Here is a 22,792-nt window from a genome sequence, read left to right as displayed (position 1 = left end):
AACATAGGAAAAATGTAAGGAGCACAATGGTTACAAAAACGTGGAATTAAGCTGAAGGCATCTAAATCTAATCTCTTTAAGAGTAAGATACATTATATGGGAATGGTGGTGTACACTGAAAGTTATAAGATGGATTCAGTGGACAAAGTAGTTGTACATACCCTACAATAGGGGAACTTCCTAAGCATCTGTGGTTTTGTACCTCCTATCAAAGGTATATTCAAGACATTTCTCGAACAAACCCAGTGTATGACTTTTTGTCTGTTCCATTGGGATCTGACAAAAAGCACCTGAAAAGTGGATACATAAGCAGCAGAAGACACAAAGGAAAAGGAAAGGTGTCTGGACAAATACCCTCCAATTAGCTGGCTAAATGAACTGAGCAACATTAAATGTTTTAAGCCAACTGATTGACTGCCAGGTACAGCTATCAATAACAGCATATCCTGATTTTACCTTACCCTTTGACCCCTGTGGATGCTTTCAGTAAGGGAGTAGATGCAGTCCTATACCAATATCAAGAAAATAAACTATGAGTCATTGGTTATGTGTCAAGAACATTACAGCCAAGAAGAATTATCACCTTCACTCACAGAAGCTGGGGTTTCTAGCTATGAAACAGTCTGAAACCAACATATTTTGTGTCTACCTCAGAAGGTTTATAGTAATAACCTGTAAACCAATCTTTTTACCTCTTCAAGATTCAATACCACAGCAGACTGGTGGGTTGCAAAATTAGCTAACTTGAGCTCCAGAGTTACATATTATCTGGAAAACTCTAATGTGCAGGTAAGTGCTTTGACCAGCATGTCACTTGATTTGAAAAGATATATAACTAAATACACTGCCAAAGATGTTAATGCTTAAATAAAGTCACCAAAGATCTTGTCTGCCACAGTCTTGCTTGACTGGGTACTGGTAAGATAGGCTTGGACAAGCCTAGCAAAGTAACCCACTATGACAGTATTATGGCTCTCTTTTTGGTTGTTTCCAGATGCAAGAACTCAACTAATACTAGTTCAGCTGGTTCTGTTTGACTACATTAGTTACTGGTGGTTGTGTAGGTTAGTGAGATTTCTTTTGCTCTAGAATCATAGAATATCAGGGTTGGAAGAGACCTGAGGAGGTCATCCAGTTCAACCCCCTGCTCAACAGAGGAGTGAGCCCTAACTAAGTCCTCAAATACCTAAATGGCCCCCTCAAGGACTGAACTCACAATCCTGGGTTTAGCAGGCCAGTGCTCAAACCACTGAGCTATCCCTCCCCCATAACTGGACAGCTGAGAGTTCTCCTGATCAGAGAACTCTCAGCTGGTCGGTGTAAAGCTGGTGGACCCAGCTCCTGTGCTAACCACGTCATCTTCTTTCCTAGCATAGGAGGCATACTGCAGGGCACCCGGCCCCTTTCTTGCCTTGCAGAACTCCAGTATGCTAGGCCAGTCCTCCAGTAGCATAAATTAGGGTGCTTTAACTCATGTTGGGGTTGAGGCTAGTGTAGACAAACTCTTAGAGTCAAGGAGCCATAACTGGTTCCCTGATGTTACTTCCACCCACCACTCTCTGACATCAAGTGAATCTTTGGCTGCAGGAGAGAATGTAGGCCTATGAATTCTTGTCAAATTTCACTGCTGTTAATAATCAGTCAGCTATCATTATGCAAAGTAGGAGGTTGGCCATGATCATTTTATTGCTCAGAATAAAGCTATGAATCTACAGTTATATGTATATGGAACACTGTGGTCACTGTGACAGATATGGCAATTTCCTGTAATATCTTCTACAAACCTCATTGAATTAAATTAAACCTTATTGAATTAAGTTTCAGCATCTTAGGGGTTCACTGTATTAAAATGCAAATTTTTATGGATTATTGTGGGGTTGTATGAAACATCACTAGGGAGGAGACAGGGCTAATGTAAATGCTGGTAAGTTTTCTGAGCTTCAAAAGACTTTTTTAAAGAATATCCAGATAAGAATGAACCTTTAGTTGACTAGGTTTCCCAGGAAATAGTTGAGAGGAGGGTATGTCAACTTCTCACCTCTGGACTCAAACTTTGTAGCTACATTCTGAGGAGAAACCCATTGTCTGCTGATCACCTGTTATAAGAGGACAAGATCCAGGGCCCAAACTGGATAAAGCAGTGGCTCACAAATTCATGGGGGTGCTTGTTCTGAATGAGAGCTCTCATGAATTTGTGATCACAGAAAAACTTCTTGGTGGGGTTTGAAGGACTGATCTCCTGCCAGAGTCCTTGGTGGGGTTGAGGTGATCTCCGTTAACTTTTTAGCATCCGTATAGGTTCTTTTATTGTTTCCGATATGTTTTCTCTGCAGTGCTTTCACCTTAAGAATAAATGTGCTTGCTTAGAAAGAGTTGTGTGGTACCTTAATTGTGGCAATGACACGGTTTATAGTCTTTGAGGAGAAGACAAAGCAGTCCTGTTTAGAAAGTTTGTCTTGCTGGGGAATTCACAGTGTAGGCAGGGAAGTGTGCAGTATGGAAAAGCCCCATTTAAGAGGGAAAGAGGCACACGTGTCTGCCAATACAGGTGATGGCAGGGCAGCTGGAGGCCTGAGAGTGGGTGCCCTTGCTGGACTATGAGGAGGGAAATACAGGTGCAGTTGCCCTGAACTGCGACAGTCTCATTCTAGAGGGAAAAAAGAAAATTGGTATACATATCACCCTTTATGTGTTTGAATCTTCTTATGGTGATCCAAGAGAGTCCGTCTGCTCCCTCCTTTGTGGGTTCCTTTATTCGTTTTACCTTTTTCTCATTCTGTGACAGGTGAGGAACGATCTGACCAGTGTTCTGTATGGTGAAGACATCGAAATTTCGGATACTGAGAGTTTCTCCAATGATCCCTGCACCAATGTCAAAAAGCTCAAGGTATGTGCAATTGCTGTAATGTAGATTGAGTAATCAGGAAGAAGAGTGAAAAGGTATCAGCAATGCATCTGTCATAACATTTAATTGGTTTATTTACATTTTTTTCCTTCAAGAAAACTGATAAAGCACGATTAATTTAAAAGTTATATTTGCCAAAAGATCTAATAGTACTAACAAGTGGCATTTTGAGGCCAAGTCATGCTCCCAGTCAGTGAAATCTTTTACATATTTAATGTTCATGTTGTGTCTAATTTAAACACAGAAATAAGTAAGTAGGCTTATAGAAGTTGCTACCTATTAAACCATACAAATATATCATTTAATATTAAATACTTACACTGGGAACCTAAATCTAGATGATGTATACATACCTGTACCCAATAGTGGTTTATTTTGAAAGGACTTTATGTCCAAATCATTCAGTGAATATAGTCTAAATGTTTCAGTTGGTTTTGGACTGAGTTCTTTGTTAGTAACTATATTTTATGTTTCCTAGAAAGCAAATTATTCAAGGATAAATTTGATATTGAAATTTTCTATCATTCTGATTTATTTTACTACAGTGATTTCTTAGATACATGGTAACTGAGTGTCTGAGTATTACAATGAATATGTAATAGAAACTGTTTTGTTTGTTTTTAATCCCCTTTACATTTTTTAACAAAATTAAAAGACAATCACATAAATGCAGAGCCAACAATACCATAGTCATAGAAAACATGAATACCCCAAAACAAGAACTGTAAGGAACTCTTTCCCCCATCCATCCCCATGCCCACGCCTACACACACTTATCCACTATTGTTAAATAGCAAGGATTAAGCTGTTATTCATGCCAAACACATATGTTTCAGGAAATGGAAACCCAGGCCTAGGGTCCAGTCTTGCAAACTCTTAAACACATCCTTTTTAGCATACAAGTAGTCCCAACAAACTCAACCAGACTATTCACATGCTTAAAGTTAAGTATATATGCAAGTATTTGCAGGAATGAGGCTTGCTGAAGCCAACAGAAAAAGGGCTAGGGAGGCCCAAGAGGTAAGACTCAGTCCTACGCCGATTTAAGTTTGTGGAAGAACTCCGCTTGATTTCACTAGTACAGAATTGAGCCCTTAAACAGCAAATAGCCAAAGATCTTATAACTAAAGGCTTTATTGTAAACTAGGCACTAGGGGCAGAGTTTATGTTTTTGTGTAACCCTAACTTGGTCATTTCTTTGAGTGCATAACTATACAATCTCAGTGTTCTCTTGACATCTTGCTTTTATCCCATTAACAAACAATATTTAATTGGCTCTCAACACAGCACATGCACATGCAGGGTCAGCATCCAAACCTTATCCTTTTTCAGGGGCTTTCGCTTTATTCTTAGCAACAAAACATAAATCCATAAGTGCTAATCTTCCTCCTGAATTTAGCTGTTCCTATGGATCTCCCAAGACAGCTTTCTCTGTCCTTGCCTTGAGTTTCATCTCCCTCAACTCCCTAAGATGACTGGCTAACAACAGTTGTCAAAATAGGTCTGCATTTCTAGACAGGGTTCTAGTACTTGACACTATGGGTCTGTCTACACAGCAAGCCTTCAAGCCTGGCTTCAGAGCCTGAGCTCCAGCCCCAGCCACAACAACTGTCAGCTACTTTTAGTGCAATAGTGCAAGCCCCATGTTCTTTAGGCTGGGCACTGAGACTTGCTACTGTGGGCTGCCTCACTTTGTATAGAAGTACCCTGATCATGATGATTCAGCATCAGGAGTTCCAAAAGGAAATGCTACAGCAGATAGTACTGGCCCTATGCCTGCAGGGAGGAATGAGGTGGGGTCATGCTTCCACTTAAGGGGTCCCTCTGCCTTTACCAAGATGGGACCAGAAGATGACCCTACAGCCTTTTTAGTCACATTTTAGAGGGTAGCACTGACAGCCAAGTCACTCCAAGAACAATGGGCTCTTATCCTAATCCCATACCTGATCGGTCAGGCACAGGCTACCTACTGTAATCTGGGCACAGAGCAGGCAAGGGATTACAAGCAAATGAAAAATCTGCTAACTTGAATTATTTGGATATTTTGGAAGAGACCCAGAGCCAGTGGTTTAGGGCCAAGAGATACTCCATTCGGGGATGACCCCGAATGTTACTACTGTGACGGGTTCGATCCCTTGGGAAGCCACCTGATATGATGAGATACCACTGACTCTACCTGTTCTGCCAGCATGGGCCCCCTTTAACCTGTGTTGCTGAACTAGGCTCTTAAAACCTCCTCTATCACAAACACAGGCATGGCCACACCCAGCTGCAGATCAGTTCTTGGAAGACTCAACTTCAGGGATTTGCTCCCATACTCAGATGTCCACCTCCCTTGGAATGCTGATCCAAAGATATATTATGAAATTCTCCCCCTCCCTCAATGTGGAGAGAAATTCCAGTAACTGGGTTCAATAATAAACACAACTATAAAAGGCAGATTTTAAGTGGTAAAAGGGGTAACAAACAGAACAAAGCAGATTACTAAGCAAATGAAATCAAACATGCAAACTAAGCTAGTTTCACTAAAGAAATTGGTTACAAATAGTATTCCTCACCCTAGATACTGTTGCAGGCAGTTTTCAAAGTTTCTGTGGCTTAGAGTTCCCGTTCTATTCCTTTTCAGACTGGAGCCCTGTCTTAGTCTGGACTTCCCCTTGCCTTCCCTTTTACAGTCTTTCTTCTTGGCCAGACTGGCCATGGAGAGGAGGAGTCCTGTTTGCCTTCCTCCCCACCCTTAAATAGGATTTACATAAGATGGGAATCCTTTGTTTCCCAAATGTGAACCCCCCCTTCCCTTACAGCGGAAAGTTACAAGAAGTCTCAGGTAAAATTTTAGTATCAAGTGACAAGACCACCTGACTCTGTAGGATCACAGCGTTCATGAGTCAGTGGTAGTATGGAGCGTCTGCAGGAAGGCCAAGCTTTTCACAGTCCGTTGTCCTTGCTGATGGGCCATCCGCCCTGTCTGGCTTTTCCATTCTTGTACCTGAAGTGTTAGCAGTGGGTGTCACCCCAAGTAGCATAGTTGAAATACAGATACATAGTCAATAATCCTAACTTCAGATACAGAAATGATACAGGCATACAGATTAGATAATCACATTCAGTAAATCAAACCTTTCCAATGATATCTCACATGAGCCATCTTGCATAAAGTACATCTCAGTTATGTCATATTCATACTATAAGCATATTTTCATAAAGAATATGGAATGACACATAACAACCACAATGACTGAAAGAACTCAAGTGGCCGAGGCAGGGAGTGGGTACTACGGCATTGCTGTGGGATGCTATGAGAAGTAATCAGGTTAATAGATGATTTTGTAGGAGCTGAAGAGTCATTAAAGGCAGAATAACTCTGGACATCAGCAGGGCAAGGGACACGGGGGTGGGAGGGTGAGCCAAATCAATAGCGGTCTCTCCGAGGGGGTCAGCATTCCTCAGGGCCAAGGCAGCCCTATGGGGACAAGGAGGCTGAGCATCAATGCAACGCCATCACTGGGACCACCAGGCACCCCAGACAACTGAAGCGGGGCTACAGTCCAAGGTCTGGCCAGCAGCTCACAGACAAGCTTCCCCCAACCTAAGAAAGAGGCCAGCAACTCCAGCCCATTAACACGCTATTCTTGTGGGGAGACAGGTCACATAAAAAGGGAGGCCCACTGATGGAATATGAGCACATCCAGGACTGGATGTCAGAAACCTGGGCACGACCCTCCCTCTGCCCAAGTTGATGGTACTTGTGATGGTCCAATGGAACCCGGTTCAAGGACTCTTGGACTCTGGCTGAAGCCAGATAGTGGTCCAGCTCTCCATGGTGTGAAGTGACACCACTCCCAAGACCACATTCTACCTTCAATGTATCCATAGTGATGTCAAGACCTACCCGAGCCAGAGGTTACAACTGACGGTGGGAGCCCATATAGAAAAGTTGGCTTACCTTGCGAGTCATTAATATCCAGGCTCAGGCCGCAAATGAGAACAGGGGCCAATTGGTGACACCAACTCCCGAGAGCTTGGTAAGCCTTGAGAAAGCCAACCACTCCAGGGAAAGAACATCCCATTCAACCCTCCGCAGAGCCACATAGAGGAAGAAGAGGCAGACTATCAGGACCTGGAAGCCCTCCTGTGGAGAGGGAATTTTGTGCTAGGAGAGAAGAATGACCCTTTGTTAAGCCGTGTATCTGAGCAACTGGCCCCCATAGATGGAGAAGTAACAGAGTCTCAGGGAGGCAAATGGTACCCTCACTTTGCACTCAGGAAGGAGTGCTTGTACCGAATTGAGAAGAATCAGCAAGCTGCGGTGGTGATGGCCTGGCTGCTGGTACCATGCCAGCACTGCTGGGCTGCAGGGCCGGCTTTAGGAAGTGCGGGACCCAATTCGAACAGTTTCGACAGGGCCCCAGCAGGGATGACTAAAAAAAAAAACCAAACAAAAACAACAACAAAAAACACCTGTAGAAAAATAAGTGGGGCTTGTATTCACCGGACAGTGCTCTGAGTCTTCGGCGGCACTTTGGCGGCGGGTCCTTCACTCGCTCCAGGTCTTTGGCGGCACTGAAGGACTCACTGCCAAAGTGCTGCCGAAGACCCAGAGCAAGCGAAGGACCCGCCGCTGGAGATCCGAAGCGCCACCAGGTGAGTAAAAATTAAAAAGGCTCCTCTAGCCAGGGAACGGATTCTCACTGGGTGCGGGGCCCTCTTAGGCGCGGGGCCCGATTCGGGGGAATTGGTGGAATTGGCTAAAGCCGGCCCTGCTGGGCTGTATGGCAGCTGGTGCATGATATCCCATGTGTGGGACACCTGGGGAGAGAGAAGACATTGGCTCAGATATTAGCCTGATTCTACTGGCCAGGTGTACACCATGAAGTGAGAGAACACTGTTCCTCCTGCCCAGATTTTCAACTAGCCAGAACCCTTGGTCCTTCTGCCCTCGATTGAGACTCCCTGTGACAAAGTGCAGAGTGTGAACAGGTAAGCCTGCACTCTGATCACTCAGATGTTAATTAGTTCTCCTTGAGAATGCTGATGGAAGTAATCAGACAATCAGGCTGGCTGGTTGGATGGAGTAAGAAGTCAATTAGCCCATCAGTCCAAGGCTGATAAAGAGGCAGGAAGGAAGTACCAAGGAGGAGGGAGAGGGGACCAGGCTAGTTGAACCCAGTTACATGGAGGCCTCAAGGGATGGAGATCTCTGTTCACCTCAGGTCCTGGGGAGAGGGCCAAAAAGTACTGTTCGTGCTGTAAATAGACCGCTGAACAGGGTTTGTTGTAGAAATGGTGGATGGAACTTAAAATAAAAGGGTACAGTGAAGGCACAACCACTGGAGTCCCTGCAGCTTCTGCAGGGATAAGGGGGAGAGAAGCCATGCCCTGTGCAGGGCCGGCTCCAGGCACCAGCTCAGCAAGCAGGTGCTTGGGGCGGCCAAGAGGAAGGAGCGGCACGTCGGGCTTTTCAGCGGCAATTCGGGGGCAGGTCCCTCCATCCCTCTCGGAGGGAAGGACCTGCCGCCAAATTGCCACTGAAGAGGAAAGTGGCGCGGTGGAGCTGCTCTTGATCACGATTGCGGCTTTTTTTTTTCCCCGCTTGGGGTGGCAAAAACCCTGGAGCCAGCCCTGGCCCTGTGATACTCTATTTGAAAGGATTGGAGTGGACATGGTGGGAATCCTAGAAAAGACTGCAGCGAGGCATCAGTACATGCTAGTGATTATTGACTATGCAAGCAGGTATCCTTAGGCTGTTCCTCTTTGCTCCCTGAAAGTGACAGCTTTATTTCCAGATCTCTTGAACTTTTCTCATGCGTAGGGTTTCCCAGCAAAATATTAACAGACCAAGGTAATAACTTTGCTTCCCAACTGATATGGGAATTATGCTCCCTTTTGAAGGTCAAGTCCCCAAAGACCTCAGTGTAGCACTCACAGACTGATTGTCTATTAGAGAGGTTTAATAAGATCCCAAAGGGGATGTTGAAGCGCTTTGTCAGTGATGACCCTAAGCAGTGGGACTGGCTATTTCCACTACTCCTATTTGCTATAAGAGAGGTCCCACAAGCCTCAACAGGATTCTCCTCATTTGAGTTTCTCTATGGTCACCAATTGCAGGGCATCCTGGACTTGCTATGAGAAAGGTGGGAAGAACAAGATGTCAGGTTCTTAAGCATGAACCAATATATCTTACAGTTTAAGGGAGCAACTCAAAAACATAGGAGTGTTCATTAGGGAGAATTTGAGGAAAGCCCAACACACAGGAACAAAATTATAGTAAAAGGGTATGACTATGGACTGTTCAGCCAGGTGACCATGTTCTTCTTCTACTGCCTTCACTCGATGGCAGGAGCTGTTCAAGGTGGTGGACTGTGGACTATGAGATAAGGCTACCCAGGAGGAAACCAAAGTCTAACATGTGAAACTTCTCAAACTTTGGATGGTGCAGGAAGCCCTGCTGATAACTCCTTTTCCAGCAGAACTAGAATTGGGGTTCCAGTTCCCCAGCAGCAAAGCTCCAGCAACCGTATTGGGGGAGAGGGGAAGAATTCTTCTCTGCACAAAGGAAACAACTCCTCCAACTAATTGGGGACTTTGCAGTTTTCCAACTGCCCAGGGAGAATGTGGTTGGTCAATCATCACCTGGACACTACCGTAAGCCAGGTAGTCTGAGAGAACCCTAGATCGTTGCCACAAAGGATGTGGGATACAGTCCGAGAGGAAGTACGAGTGATACTGGAGATGGGGGTGATTATGGAATCCAGAAGTGAATGGAGGAGCCCATAGTTCTTATTCTCAAACCAGACAGTACAGTTCGCTTCTCCATTAACTTCAGAAAAGTCAATGTCATCATAAAATTGACATCTACCCAATGACAAGAGTGGACGAGTTACTAGAACAGCTGGGACTGATGAAGCACTTAAGCACTGTTGATCTGAAAAAGGTTATAGGCATATCCCTTTATCCCCTTCCTCGCAAGAGAAAACTGCTTTCTCCACCACTTTGGGCACTTCCAATTTAAGACCATGCCTTTCGGCCTCCATGAGGCTGCCACTGCCTTCCAATGGCTTATGAATAAGCTCTTCAACCTCCATCATCAATACACACAGGCCTACACTGATGACATTATCATCTATAGTCCCACCTTGGAGGACCACCTGCAGCATTTAAGGGTGGTGTTAAAGCCCTACAGGCAGCAAGACTTAAGGCCAACCTGGAGAAATGTAAGTTGGCTATCGGTGAAGTAACTTATTTGGGGTACTGTGTAGGAGATAGCTTTATTAAGCCAGTGGTTGACAAGATGCGGGCCCTCCCACTATGCCCCATCCCCCAGATGAAGAGGCAAGTGAGACTTTTTCTTGACCTGGCAGGATATTACTGGAGGTTTATCCAAGTTTCAGTTCAATGAAGGCCCCCCTTACAAATCTCATAAAAGTCAACAACCCTAAGAAAATTCATTGGGATGGAAAGTGGGAGGAAGCATTCAGAAACTAAAAACACAACTATGCCAGGCACCCATGCCATTCTGCTCTGATTTCTTGGGAATTCATACTACACATAGATGCCTCAGATGTCAGTCTCAGCACTGTCCTCTCACAAAAATTCAGAGGAGAACAACAGCCAGCCGTACACCTAAGTAGGTAGGTATTCCCTAGGGAAAACTCATAATTATTGAAAAGGAGGCATTAACTACCAAATAGACACCCTCAGATATTACCTGTTGTGTCGCCCCTTCTCTCTTATCACTGATCACACACCCTTACACTGGATCCAGACCATGGGGAATACGAACCCCCATATAATATGGTACCTTGCTCTACAAGTAGTTACTGAGTACAACCCAGGGTGGGAAAGGACCATGCCAATTTCTTTTAATCAGAGATCAGGAATGGAGACAACCTAAACCCAAATGGCCATCTTAAGGGATGGGGTATGTGAAGGGACATGCCCTCACACTGGTATGGAAGAGACTAATGAACTCTTCTGGGTTCCAGTGAGGAACACTTGCAAGATTTGTTCACCCTGAAGGACCAGCAGCTTAAAAGAGGAAATTTACCAAGGAAAGGAGATGAACAGAAAGAAGGTTGCCCCACCCAGAGACTGCTGGTAACAGAGGTAGGCCAGCCAAGGAGGAGACAGCCAAGAGACATACTGCTCCTGAAGCCACCCTGACAGACAGCAAAGCAATACACCCAAGGAATTGGGGTAGAAGGTAAACCCACTGAAGGGGCAATAGACTTTGAGAGACTAAGCCCACAAAGCTGATTATCCAGTGGCTGTCTGAGAGACAGAACCTTGTTCCAGCCAGATCTTCCTCCCTTGCAAGGGAAAAGGAAGAGAAGGAGCTGATGCTTTATCTGTGGGTAGTTGCCTCAGTGAGCTCCCCAAGTGTTGCCAAGTGGGCAAAAAGAGGGGGTAAACAATGGACAGTGGGACCTGGGAGGAGGTCCCCACCCTCTTACACATGGGCTAGCCATGGATTTCTAACTGCAGTGTAGCTATACCCTTAGAAAATAAGCAGAAGAACTCTGCATCTCTATAGGGTCCTAACACCTGATCATCTCCAGCTGCTTATGATCAAATGAGGCCTTCCTCACGTTATCAACCTATGCTTTGTTTTGCCCTCTCACTAACTAATCTACTGTTAGATTGGACACATATTCCAAGGAAGTGATTCCCATAGCAATTTCAACAATGAGACAGGTCCTCCACTAATATTAATTGTAAAGTTGAGATGAGAAGTATGTTAGTCAATGTGTTTGCTGTGTATACTATAAGTATGTCATTTATTAACTGGCAGATTAAAATGATTAAGCAGGTCTTTAATTCATGTTAACAACAGAATCCGCACCTTTCTGTCCTTCCTGCATCTATTTCTGCTTCTCTTGTTCACATTGCGAAAAATGATGAAAAAGTAAAAATTTCAAAAATAGGGACCTCTAGTACTGGCCCTTCAAAATTCCTCCTGTATTGCAGAAGATATCCTGCCTTCCATGGTGAATTGCAATGAATAACATTGAGATCTCCCTTCTGGCAGAACCGGAAGAATTTTAGAGGGTTAGGGCTTTACATGCTAATTACAGATATTCACCTGTTAAGTACACAAAACCTATATTTACATCTCCTTGAATAAATGGGTCAAGGCAATCATCTATTCTGCATGTGGGGATTATGAGGTTTTCATTCACTTCTGGTGCATGCATATATTTTGTGTGTGCAACTTAAGCATTCACTTCTGAAAATAGAAATCTTTTCTTCAATGAGGTGTAATTGTAGTATAGGTAAATTGGCACCCAGTTACTATCAAAATGTCTGTAACAGTGATCAAAATAGAAAGTAAAAACCTCTTTCTTTGTAACAGACACATTAATGTATGCGCTGAAAGAACATCATTTAAATTTACAATTATGGGATATGTAGAGGAAGACAAAATACTTATTAAGGTTTATAGAAATACAACATGATCTATGGATTCCTTGAAACACTGGCAAGTTTTGTTATGTTATATGAATTGCCTGTGAGTTGGCATCTTAAAATAGCTCATTTGTGAGCTGTAGTTTAGGAGCAGTTGAGTTTGAGAGAGAGGAGTTTGTGAGATTTTAACATTTCTTCCTACCCCCAAAACCACAGCTATCCTGTGCCTCCTTTCCCGGGTCTCTTACACAGCCAGACCTCCTGCTCTTCATAGAGCACTGATCCCCAGGAGTGAAGTCCTCCTTTGTTCCAATTTTCCCCTGGAGTCCTTCTCTATTTAGGTCCTTGCAGGTTGCTCTTAGCCCCTCATCCCACTAGAAGTTGTTTAGACACATGCTCACCATCACGTGACTTATCTCATTTCATATACCTACAGAGGTGGGCTTGGCCTGGTACAGGCACAACCGAGACCTAGATTTCTTAAAGGACCAGCTCACTCTGTGACAGAGATGTGGTTCCTTTTCTGTCAAATGCTTACATCTGGAATGGTCTCCCCCTAAAAATACAGTACACCACAGCACAATATACTTCTGGCATTTAGGCAAAGCTCAGTAATGTTCTATTTCCATTTTAGTTTCATTGTTTCAAGTTTTATATTTTATATGTCAATGAATAAGATGTAGAAGAGATTGTTTACTAGCTCGGATATTGCATTTTTGATAGATTTGTTCTCTTAATGATATGATTTTGACTTTACTTATTTTTTGTAAAGTGTCCAGAAGACTTCAATGATGGTGTCAAATTCAAATGCATTTTTAGTTATTGTTACCATTTTTATATTTCTAGTAGAGTCTTTGGACACTAAAACCCCTCAATCTTGCAAACACTTATACACATGCTTAAATTTACACACAGGAATAATCTCACTGAACTCAAATAAGCATGTACATAATTATTTGCAGTATCGGGGCGTAAAAGGGCTTTTCAGCCCAGTCATCCATTTGATTGAATTGTCAGTGTTCTGAATTTTTAGAAACACTTTTCTGTGCATTTCAGTAAATAGGATTTCACAGATTTGTGGATTACATATAACTAACATCCCTTGTGGAGCAACTTGCTGTTGAATAGTAATTCCTCGCATTTTTTTAGAATGTGAAGACTATATTTTCATGACAAGTACAGGCTGATGAAGGGGGAATAGTCCACTTTTCTACTGACTTCTAGACTAGTACTAGTGCATGAAATACAGTTCTGTCACTAACAGCTCACTGGCTTTCATTTAGTTGTGAATAAATTATGTCTTCTCCACAGGTTACTGCAGACGGCAGCAGCAAAAAGTACATTGCATTAGAAGAGGGTGAACATAGAACCAAAACCATTCTGGCCAACACAAATAACATGCCAGATAAGTGGATGTATCTCCAATAGCTGCAAAATGACTTTTATGCACTTTGTAGCTCACATTGTATGTGTCATATTGAATGGTAGCTATAGTATGTACACATACATGTCTTATATTCTCAGCTGCTCCTAGTTTCCCCTGGATACAGCTAAAAGGGGAAGCAGCAAGAGATCTGGCTGTGGTTCCCCTAATTCTGGGGTAGGTTCTATGAAGGCCCTGATTCTGGCATATTTTTTCACAAGCCTTCACACTCCTGTAAAGTATACAACCTGTCCATAACCCCAGGATTACTAGAATGCAATAGATCTTCAGCCATGCACAGTCTTGCCCCACCACATTCCCATTGCCAAATGCTGATGGAGTGGGAGGCAAAAGAGCCAATTTGTAACTCTGCCATACTGGCCAGATCCCTAGTTGGAGAGATCTGGCTGATTTCTAGGTCCTTCTGTCCCAGTAAACATCTTTGTAAAAAGACATACAGATTTAATCAGTCAATAAGAGCAACTGAACTTCTGAAACACACTAAACAAAAGATTATTCTAGGTCAAAATTTGTTGGTATTCTACTTTTTACGTTAAGGAATCTGGTTACACCACTTAAGGAGAAGAAGGCATTGCTTGCCATGTAATCTAAGTATGAAATCTTGTGATTGATGTTACAGCTGGAGCAGAGACTAGCAGAAAGTCATGGGAATATCCTGAGGCAATTTGATCAACTTAGTAGAGAGCTATTTTACATAGTAGAACAGCTCGTCTTCACCAACTTGTATCAGCCGTTTCCATTTTATTAATTAATGGACAGCTTCCAGCAAATGGAAGAGAACCTAAAAGAAATATCTTCTGTACCATAGTGTCTGAGGAAGACACAAGATTTAGCTCACCTGCCAAGATCAGAAAGCTAGTTTGGCCTTATTGCTGGGAAAAAACGGCAGCTTAAAGTAGTGCTGGATGGTGTTTAGTTCCTCTTTGCCTAGAACATGGCAGCAGTCTAGTCGTCTTTACAAAGACCTGGAAGTCAGGAGATCCTGAGTTATAAATTCCAGCTATGCCACTGATTTGCTGTGATCCCACAAGGCAGTGATCATCCTCAGTTCCTACTGAAATCCGCTCCTTCCAGGCTCTTGCCCTCTATCTGTAATTGATTTCCAAAACTGACAGTCAATCATATAAAGGGCTCTATACAAAAGCTTTATAAAGACTACAGTTTATGCGTGGGGCACCATTACTACAATGTTGTTAAAGGTCTTAAAGCCTAGTGGCTGATTGGATCAGCCATTTTGAGCAGGCTGCAAAAATAAATGACTGGGATTAGATCAACAAGCTGGATATCAGGGTTTGCTACTCTAAGGCAAACCTCAAGAGCTGATTGAAGGATTTATACATGAAATCCAAGGAGAGTCTGTCTATCAAGGCAGCTCCACAGTAGTCCCTGGACTGAACCACAGAGCCTGAATGGAACCAAGCAGCCTTCAGCAACTGGAGACAAGAAAAATGCAGATTGTGTCCTGATAACTGGAGTTCTTTAAGGTGAGCCCTGCATATTCCTCCTTGTGTAATCAAAGTGCCTGTGCCGGGAGCCACTGAAATCTTCTGTTCAGCAGTGTTTGCTGGAACCGCGCTTCCATCCTACCTCGCCTCTCTGCCAGGAGACCTCCAAGGGTATAAAAGTGAGGATGGCCCCAACTGCCCTTCATTTTGCTCCACTAATTTGGGAAGTCTTAAGACTCCAAAAAAGTGTGGAAGGTGGGCGGGGTATGTGAATATGCAGATGCTCATCTCAAATAACTTGGTTACTGGTAAGTAACTTTCACCGTCATCTTCTTCAATTGTTCTTTGTATATTCCCACCTGTTTAAGTGAGCAGAACAACCCAGAGGTGCTGTAACTAGTGGGGCTGCCACACCCCATAGCTTGAAGTAGTAATAACAAACACCAAATACATGGTTTCCATCATCAGCACCCCCACTATACAAATTGTTCCAGCACTCCTGGCACAACTCCCAGGAAGCTGGGCTGAGGAGTTCTAGGTGAATAAGATCAGCAGAACTGCCAAACTGAGCATTAATTCTGTATGCTATGTCCAGAGTGTATTAGAAGTGACTGCACTTCTTGCTCTCCTAAGTCACTGGGCAAAAGGTTTACTGAAGTCACATCTAGAGGTTAAATAGAACCATTTAGCATTCTAAGAAGAAGACAGTGTGAAAGCTTGCCATGGAAACTACATCAGGCTTAACTGAGAGCACTTTGACATCTCCAGGTGGCTGAACACCTGCAAATTCATGCAACACTCATTCATTTTGACAATTGTACAGCTGTGATGGACAGACTCTTGATTACAGCCTCAGAGGCTTCAAAGGTTTGGAGAACTTGAGGATAGGGTTGTCTCATGCTAAGGCATTGTGATCATCTAAAACATGGTGCCTACTTCACTAGATGTGAATGAGGCTTGGGGAAATACAGACAAGCAAGTGCTCTGAAAGAGATGGAAATCTGACACCTCTTTAAACAGGGTGAAGGATGAAGATTCAGATGGGAGGCCAAATCTAGGCTACTAGCTAAGAGATTAAAGTCCAGGACCTCCATCATACCATTCTCTGAAATGCTTCCAGTTCCACATGCAGGGCCAGGTAGACAGGCAGAACTGCAAGGTCTCAATGTGTGGATAAGAAGATGGTGTAGGGAGGATGATTCTGGATTTATTAGGAACTGGGGAACCTTTTGGAAAAGGAGGAGCCTATATAGGAAGGATGGGCTCCACCTAAACAAAAACAGAACAGAACAGAATGTGTATGTAACATTAAAAATGTCATAGAAGATTTTTTAAACTAAGAGCTGGGGGAAAGTCAACAGGTGCAGAGGAGCACATATGGTTTGAACAGTGCTATCCCTTTGGGGAGGATCAACTAACAGGAATTCTCTATATCCTAGTGAAGGGGAGAGGATAGACATTGATAAAGTTGCAGGAGCTGAAAAGACACAGTCAAAGAAACTCCCATTCAATTACAACACAGGAAGGCAGACAACTACACGCTGACAAATTTTATAATGGCTTGTGTACAAATGCAATAAGTCTAAACACTAAGATGGATGAACTTGAGTGCCTGGTAATAAATAAGGATATTGATATAATAGGCATGAAAGAAACTTGGTGGAATGAGGATAATCAATGGGGCACAGTAATATCAGAGTATAAAATATATAGGAATGACAGAGTAGTTCGGGCTGTTGGGAGAGTGGCACTATATTGTGAAAGAAAGCATAGAGTTAAATATAGTAAAAATTGTATATGAATCAAACTGTACAATAGACTCTTTATGGATAGAAATTCCATTCTTGAATAATAAGAGTATAGTGGCAGGAGTATGCTACTGACCACCTGACCAGGATAGTGATGGTGATTATGAAATGCTCAGGGAGATTAGAGAGGCTATAAAAATAGAAAACTCAACAACAATGGGGAATTTCAATTATCCCCTTATTGACTAGCAACATGTCATCTCAGGACAGAATACAGAGATAAAATTTCTAGACACCATTAATGGCTCGGAGCAGCTAGTCCTGGAACCCACAAGGGGAGAGGCAATTCTTGATTTAGATCTAACTGGCACACAGGATCTAGTCCAAGAGGTGAACATAGTGAACTGCTCAGTAATAGTGACCATAGTGTAATTAAATTGAACATCCTCGTGCAGGGGAGAAATACCAAAGAAGCCCACCAGAGAACCATTTAACTTCAAACAGGGGAACTATACAAAAATGAGAAAGCTAGTTAAACAGAAATTAAAAGGAACAGTCACAAGAGTGAAATGCCTGTAAGCTCCATGGAAACTTTTTAAAAACACAGTAATAGAGGATCAAATTAAATGTATGCCCCAAATACAAAAAAAAAAGTGAGAGGACCAAAAAATGCCACCATGGCTAACAGTGCCATTGCTAGCCCATTGGAGGCCCTAAGCAAAAGTATTTCTCCCACCTCTGCCCACAACACATACTAATAATTAATAGGGGGTCCTCTTCAGCTGCTCAGACTCCTAAGCAATTGCTTAGTCTGCTTATACCTAGCACCAGCTCTGATGGCTAAACAACAAAGTAAGAGATTATTAGAGGCAAAAAGGCATCCTTTAAAAATTGGAAGTCAAATCCTCTAGAGGAAAATAGAAAGGAGAATAAACTCTGGCAAGTCAATTGTAAAAGTATAATTAGGCAAGCTAAAAAAAGAATTTGAAGAGCAACTAGCAAAAGACACAAATTAATAGCGTAAAAAAAAAAATCAGAAGCAGGAAGCCTGCCAAGCAATCAGTGGGGTCACTGAATGGATCAAGGTGTTAAAGGAGCACTCACAGAAGACAAGGCCATTGCAGAGAAGCTAAATGAATTCTTTATATCAGTCTTCACTCCAGAGGATGTGAGGGAGATTCCCCCACCTAAGCCATTCTTTTTAGATGACAAATCTGAGGAACTGTCCCAGACTTGAAGTATCGATAAAGGAGGTTTTGGAACAAATTGATGAATTACACAATAATAAGTCACCAGAACCAGTTGGTATTCACCCAAGATTTCTGAAGGAACTCAAATATGAAATTGCAGAACTACTAACTGTGTTATGTAACCTATACTTAAATCAGTCTCTGTACTAGATGACTAGAGGATAGCTAAAGTAATGCCATTTAAAAAAAAAAAAGGTTCTGGAGGCGATGGTGGCAATTACAGGTCAGTAAACCTAACTTCATTACCAGGCAAACTGGTTGAAACTACAGTAAATAATAGAATTATCAGACACATAGATGAATATGATTTGCTGGGGAAGAGTTAACGTGGCTTTTGTAAAGGGAAACCATTCCTCACCAATCTATTAGAATGTTTTGAGGGAGTCAACAAACCAGGGGCACTGTTTCAGAGTTTGGTAAAGAAGGCATCCTTAGTTGTGATTCCAGAGCTACTTAAGCACTTGAAAACTCTAGTTTTTTGGCTCATAAGTTAGTAATTAGCTGACAGGAGCACTGTATTCAATTCTTATATAAAAGAAAGAAAATTAAATAAATATAAGACCCACTCAGCTATAATAATAATGTGTTCTGACATCTTGTGGCAAGTCACTTAAGGGACACTGGTTAAGTTTCAAATTTGAATGTATATTCTTACTTTGTTACTAACTCTGCAGAGAGAGAGAGAGAGACACCATCAGGACTCCTGGGTTCTGTCTCTGCTCTGGGAGGTGCAGTGGGTCTAGTGGATTACAGTGGGGGACAGATACATCTGGGAAAATATAAGAAGAACATCAGAATGGCAATACTGGGTAAGACCGATGGCCCATCTAGTCCACTATCCTGTCTTCCAACAGTGGCCAATAGCAGATGCTTCAGAGGAAATGAACAGAAGAGAGAATTATCAGGTGATCCATCCTCTATCGCCCAGTCCCAGTGTCTGGCAGACAGTGGACTAAGGATTCACAGAACATGATGTTCCATCCCTGTCCATCCTGGCAAATAGCCATTGATGAACCTATCCTCCATGAACTTATCTAGTTCTTTTTTGAACCATGTTATAGTTTTGGCCTTCACAACATCTCCTGGCAAAGAGTTCCACAGGTTGACTGTGAAAAAATACTTTTGTTTGTTTTAAATATACTTGCAGCCTATTAATTTCATTGGGTGACCCCTAGTTCTTGTGTTATGTGAAGGAGTAAATAACATTTCCTTATTCAATTTTTCCACATTATTCATTATTTTTTAGATCTCTACCATATTCCTTCACTTAGTCATCTCTTTTCCAAGCTGAAAAGTCACAGTCTTTTTAATCTCTCCCCATACAGAAGCTGTTCCATATCCCTAATCATTTCTGTTGCTCTTCTCTGTACCTTTCCCAAATCCACTATATATTTTTTGAGATGGAGTAACCAGATCTGCACTCATTATTCAATATGTTTGTGTACCATGGAATAATATAGAGGCTATATGTGTGTATATAAATATATATATATATATATATAGCCATTGTTTTCAGAAAACTATCCACAATGACTCCAAGATCTCTTCCTTGACAGATAGTAGCTGATTTAGATCCCATCATTTTGTATGTATAGTTGGGATTGTATTTTGCCATGTGTATTTCTTTGCATTTATCAACACTGAATTTAATCTGCCATTTTGTGGCCCAGTCACACAGTTCTGTGAGAGCCTTTTGTAACTCTTTGCAGTCAGCTTTGGATGTAACTATCTTGAGTAGTTTTGTATTATCTGCAAACTTTGCCACTTCACTCTTTATCCCTCTTTCCACATCATTTCTGAATATGCTGAACAGCACTAGTCCCAATACAGACCCCTGGAGGACACCACTATTTATCTGTCTCCATTCTGAAAACTGACTATTTATTCCTACCTTTTGTTTCGTACTGTTCACTGGAGTGCCTGGCAATGCTTTCAGGATCATCTAACAATCCTTAATTTAATTTAATGACAAGCCTTTTGTTATCTTAATCACTCTGCCTCCTTTTATAAACAAACTCCCTGCCCGAGGGGCGGAAGCTCAAGCTATGTTGCAGTTAAGAGCTCTGTTGGGCTAGGGCATGTGCTGTGAGCAGATCTCTGGTATGAAACTCGGGGAGAGGGTAAGAGCCCCTCCTTACCCTCCTTAAATGGTGCCCCTGCAACAAACATGTGAACAAGGATGATCCAGTGGATATATTGTATTTGGGACTTTCAGAAAGCCATTAATGAAGTCCCTTGCCATAGTCTCTTAAGCAAAGTAAGCAGTCATGGAATAAGTGTTCTCATGCATCAGTAACTAGATAAAAGATAGGAAACACAGGGTAGGAATAAATGATCAGTTTGCAGAATAGAGAGAGGTAAATACAGCGGTGAAAGTAACTTAAATGACTTACTAGTACGCAGGGCAGCCGGGGTCCTGGGCAAGGGGAAGGGCAGTTCTGGACCCCTGGAAGGGGTGGGGCCTCAGGCAGAAGGGGCATGGCTGGTGCCAGACTCTCCCAGCCAGTCCTTCAATGCTGTCCAGCCTGTGCCACTTTAAAGGGCAGCCGGGTCCTTTGAATCGCTGCTGGAGCCCTGGGCCCTTTAAATCACCGCCAGAGCCCTGGGGTAGTGGTGGCAGTGGCCCTGGGCCCTTTAAATCACTGCCAGAGCCCCAGAGTAGCTGCAGCCACTGCCGGGAGCACCAGGCCCTTTTAAATCACCAGGCCCCAGGGCAGCTCCCCCATCTCCCCATCAGCACCCCTGCTAGTGTGGTCATCTTTCTTTCTTACTGGTATGCCAGACTGGACCAGACCAGCTTACTTTCACCTCTGGGTAAATAGTGGTGTCCCCCAGAGGTCTGTACTGGATCCAGTCTTATTTAACATATTCATAAATGATCTGGAAAAAGGGGTAAACAGTGAGGTGGCAACATTTGCAGATGATACAAAACTACTCAAGATAGTTAAGTCCCAGGCAGACTGCAAAGAGCTACAAAAGGATCTCTCAAACCTGAGTGACTGGGCAACAAAATGGCAGATGAAATTCAGTGTTGATAAATGCAAAGTAATGCACCTTGGAAAACATAATCCCAACTGTGCATATACAAAATGATGGCGTCTAAATTAGTTGGTACCACTCAAGAAAGATAGTGCGAACACTTTCGATGGTTCTCGAAAAACATCTACTCAATGTGTAGAAGCATTCAAAAAAGCTAACAGAATGTTAGAAACTATTAGGAAAGGGATAGATATTAAGACAAAAAATATAATAATACTATATAAAGCCATAATACACCCACACCTTGAATACTCTGTGTAGTTGTGGTTGCCCTATCTCAGAAAAGATATACACCTCTACCCTGACATAACGCTGTCCACGGGAGCCAAAAAATCTTACCGTGTTATAGGTGAAACCACGTTATATCGACCTTGCTTTGATCCACCGGAGTGCACAGCCTCCCCCTCCCCCCCCAGAGCACTGCTTTACCGTGTTATATCTAAATTCGTGTTATATCGGGTCATGTTATATCGAGGTAGTGGTGTAGTAAAATTAGAAAAGAGACAGAGAAGGGAAAAAATTATAAGGCTTATGGAACAGCTTCCATATGAGGAGAGATTAAAAAGGCTGGGACTGTTCGGTTTAGAAAAGAGGTGACAAAAGGGTGATATGATAGAGGTCTGTAAAATCATGAATGGTATGGAGAAAGTGAGTAGGAAAGTGTTCTCTATCATTTCACACAGCACAAGAACCAGGAGTCACTCAATGAAATTAATAGGGAGAAGGTTTAAAACAAACAGAAGGAATTACTTCTTCACACAACGTACAGTCAACCTGTGGAACTCGTTGCCAGGGATGTTGTGAAGGTCAAAAGTATAAATGGGTTAAAAAAAGAATTAGATAATTTCAGGGAAGATATTATCCTGGTTAATGGGGACCATCAAGATTCCAAGCCACCATTAATGGCCTACACTTTGCATAACTACAATAGGACCTCAGAGTTCTATTTTATATTCCTAGTTTCAGGTACAAGAATGATACATTTGTACAAATAGGATGAATACATGCAGAAGAACATAACCTTTACACAAATATGTTACATGGAATATCTAACATAAAACATATTCCAGTTATGTCATATTTACATTCATAAGCATATTTCCATAAAGCATTATGGGGTGCAATGTCACAAACCCTTCCTAAGAATTTTTTCCACTTGCTTAGGAGTCAGGGTTCAGATAGTTTCTGCAATTTTGATTTAAGGTAATTGCAATCTTCCTCCACATTCAAATCCTGAAGTTCTTTAGATCAGTCAAATTCACTAACTGGTTTCCTTAACTTTTTTAAAGTTTGCCCTTTTGAAATCAAGACTCCTAGTTGCAGGACTTGTTTTGTTTATCCTTCCATTAATTCAAATCAAGGTTATCCTCTACAACCATTTCTTCCATGAGGTCCTCAATACTTACCAGTACTAAATCTAAAATTACATTACCTCTTGTTGGTTCAGTGACTATTTTGTGAAGAAATCTGTCATCTATCACATTCAGGAATATCTGGGCCCTACCATTATTATTACCACAATGTCTTAGGTGTTCCTAGTGGTCAGATGATGGTGG

At 42.5% G+C, this 22,792-nt stretch overlaps 1 protein-coding gene across 1 annotated transcript in view; it reads left to right on the top strand.

The window, feature by feature from the left end:
* The window catches only part of GABBR2 (gamma-aminobutyric acid type B receptor subunit 2), an 895,125-nt gene that overhangs the window by 385,623 nt on the left and 486,710 nt on the right, over positions 1-22,792 (top strand). The window contains exon 4 of the mRNA XM_050938162.1: positions 2,786-2,887. Coding sequence (XP_050794119.1) covers positions 2,786-2,887 — 102 coding nt within the window. The remainder of the gene's footprint in view (positions 1-2,785; positions 2,888-22,792) is intronic.

The sequence above is a fragment of the Gopherus flavomarginatus genome, chromosome 2, assembly GCF_025201925.1.
Source record: "Gopherus flavomarginatus isolate rGopFla2 chromosome 2, rGopFla2.mat.asm, whole genome shotgun sequence".
NCBI classification, from domain to species: domain Eukaryota; kingdom Metazoa; phylum Chordata; order Testudines; family Testudinidae; genus Gopherus; species Gopherus flavomarginatus.
Note: the sequence above shows the minus strand (reverse complement) of the source record. Positions and strands in the feature narration are given on the sequence as shown.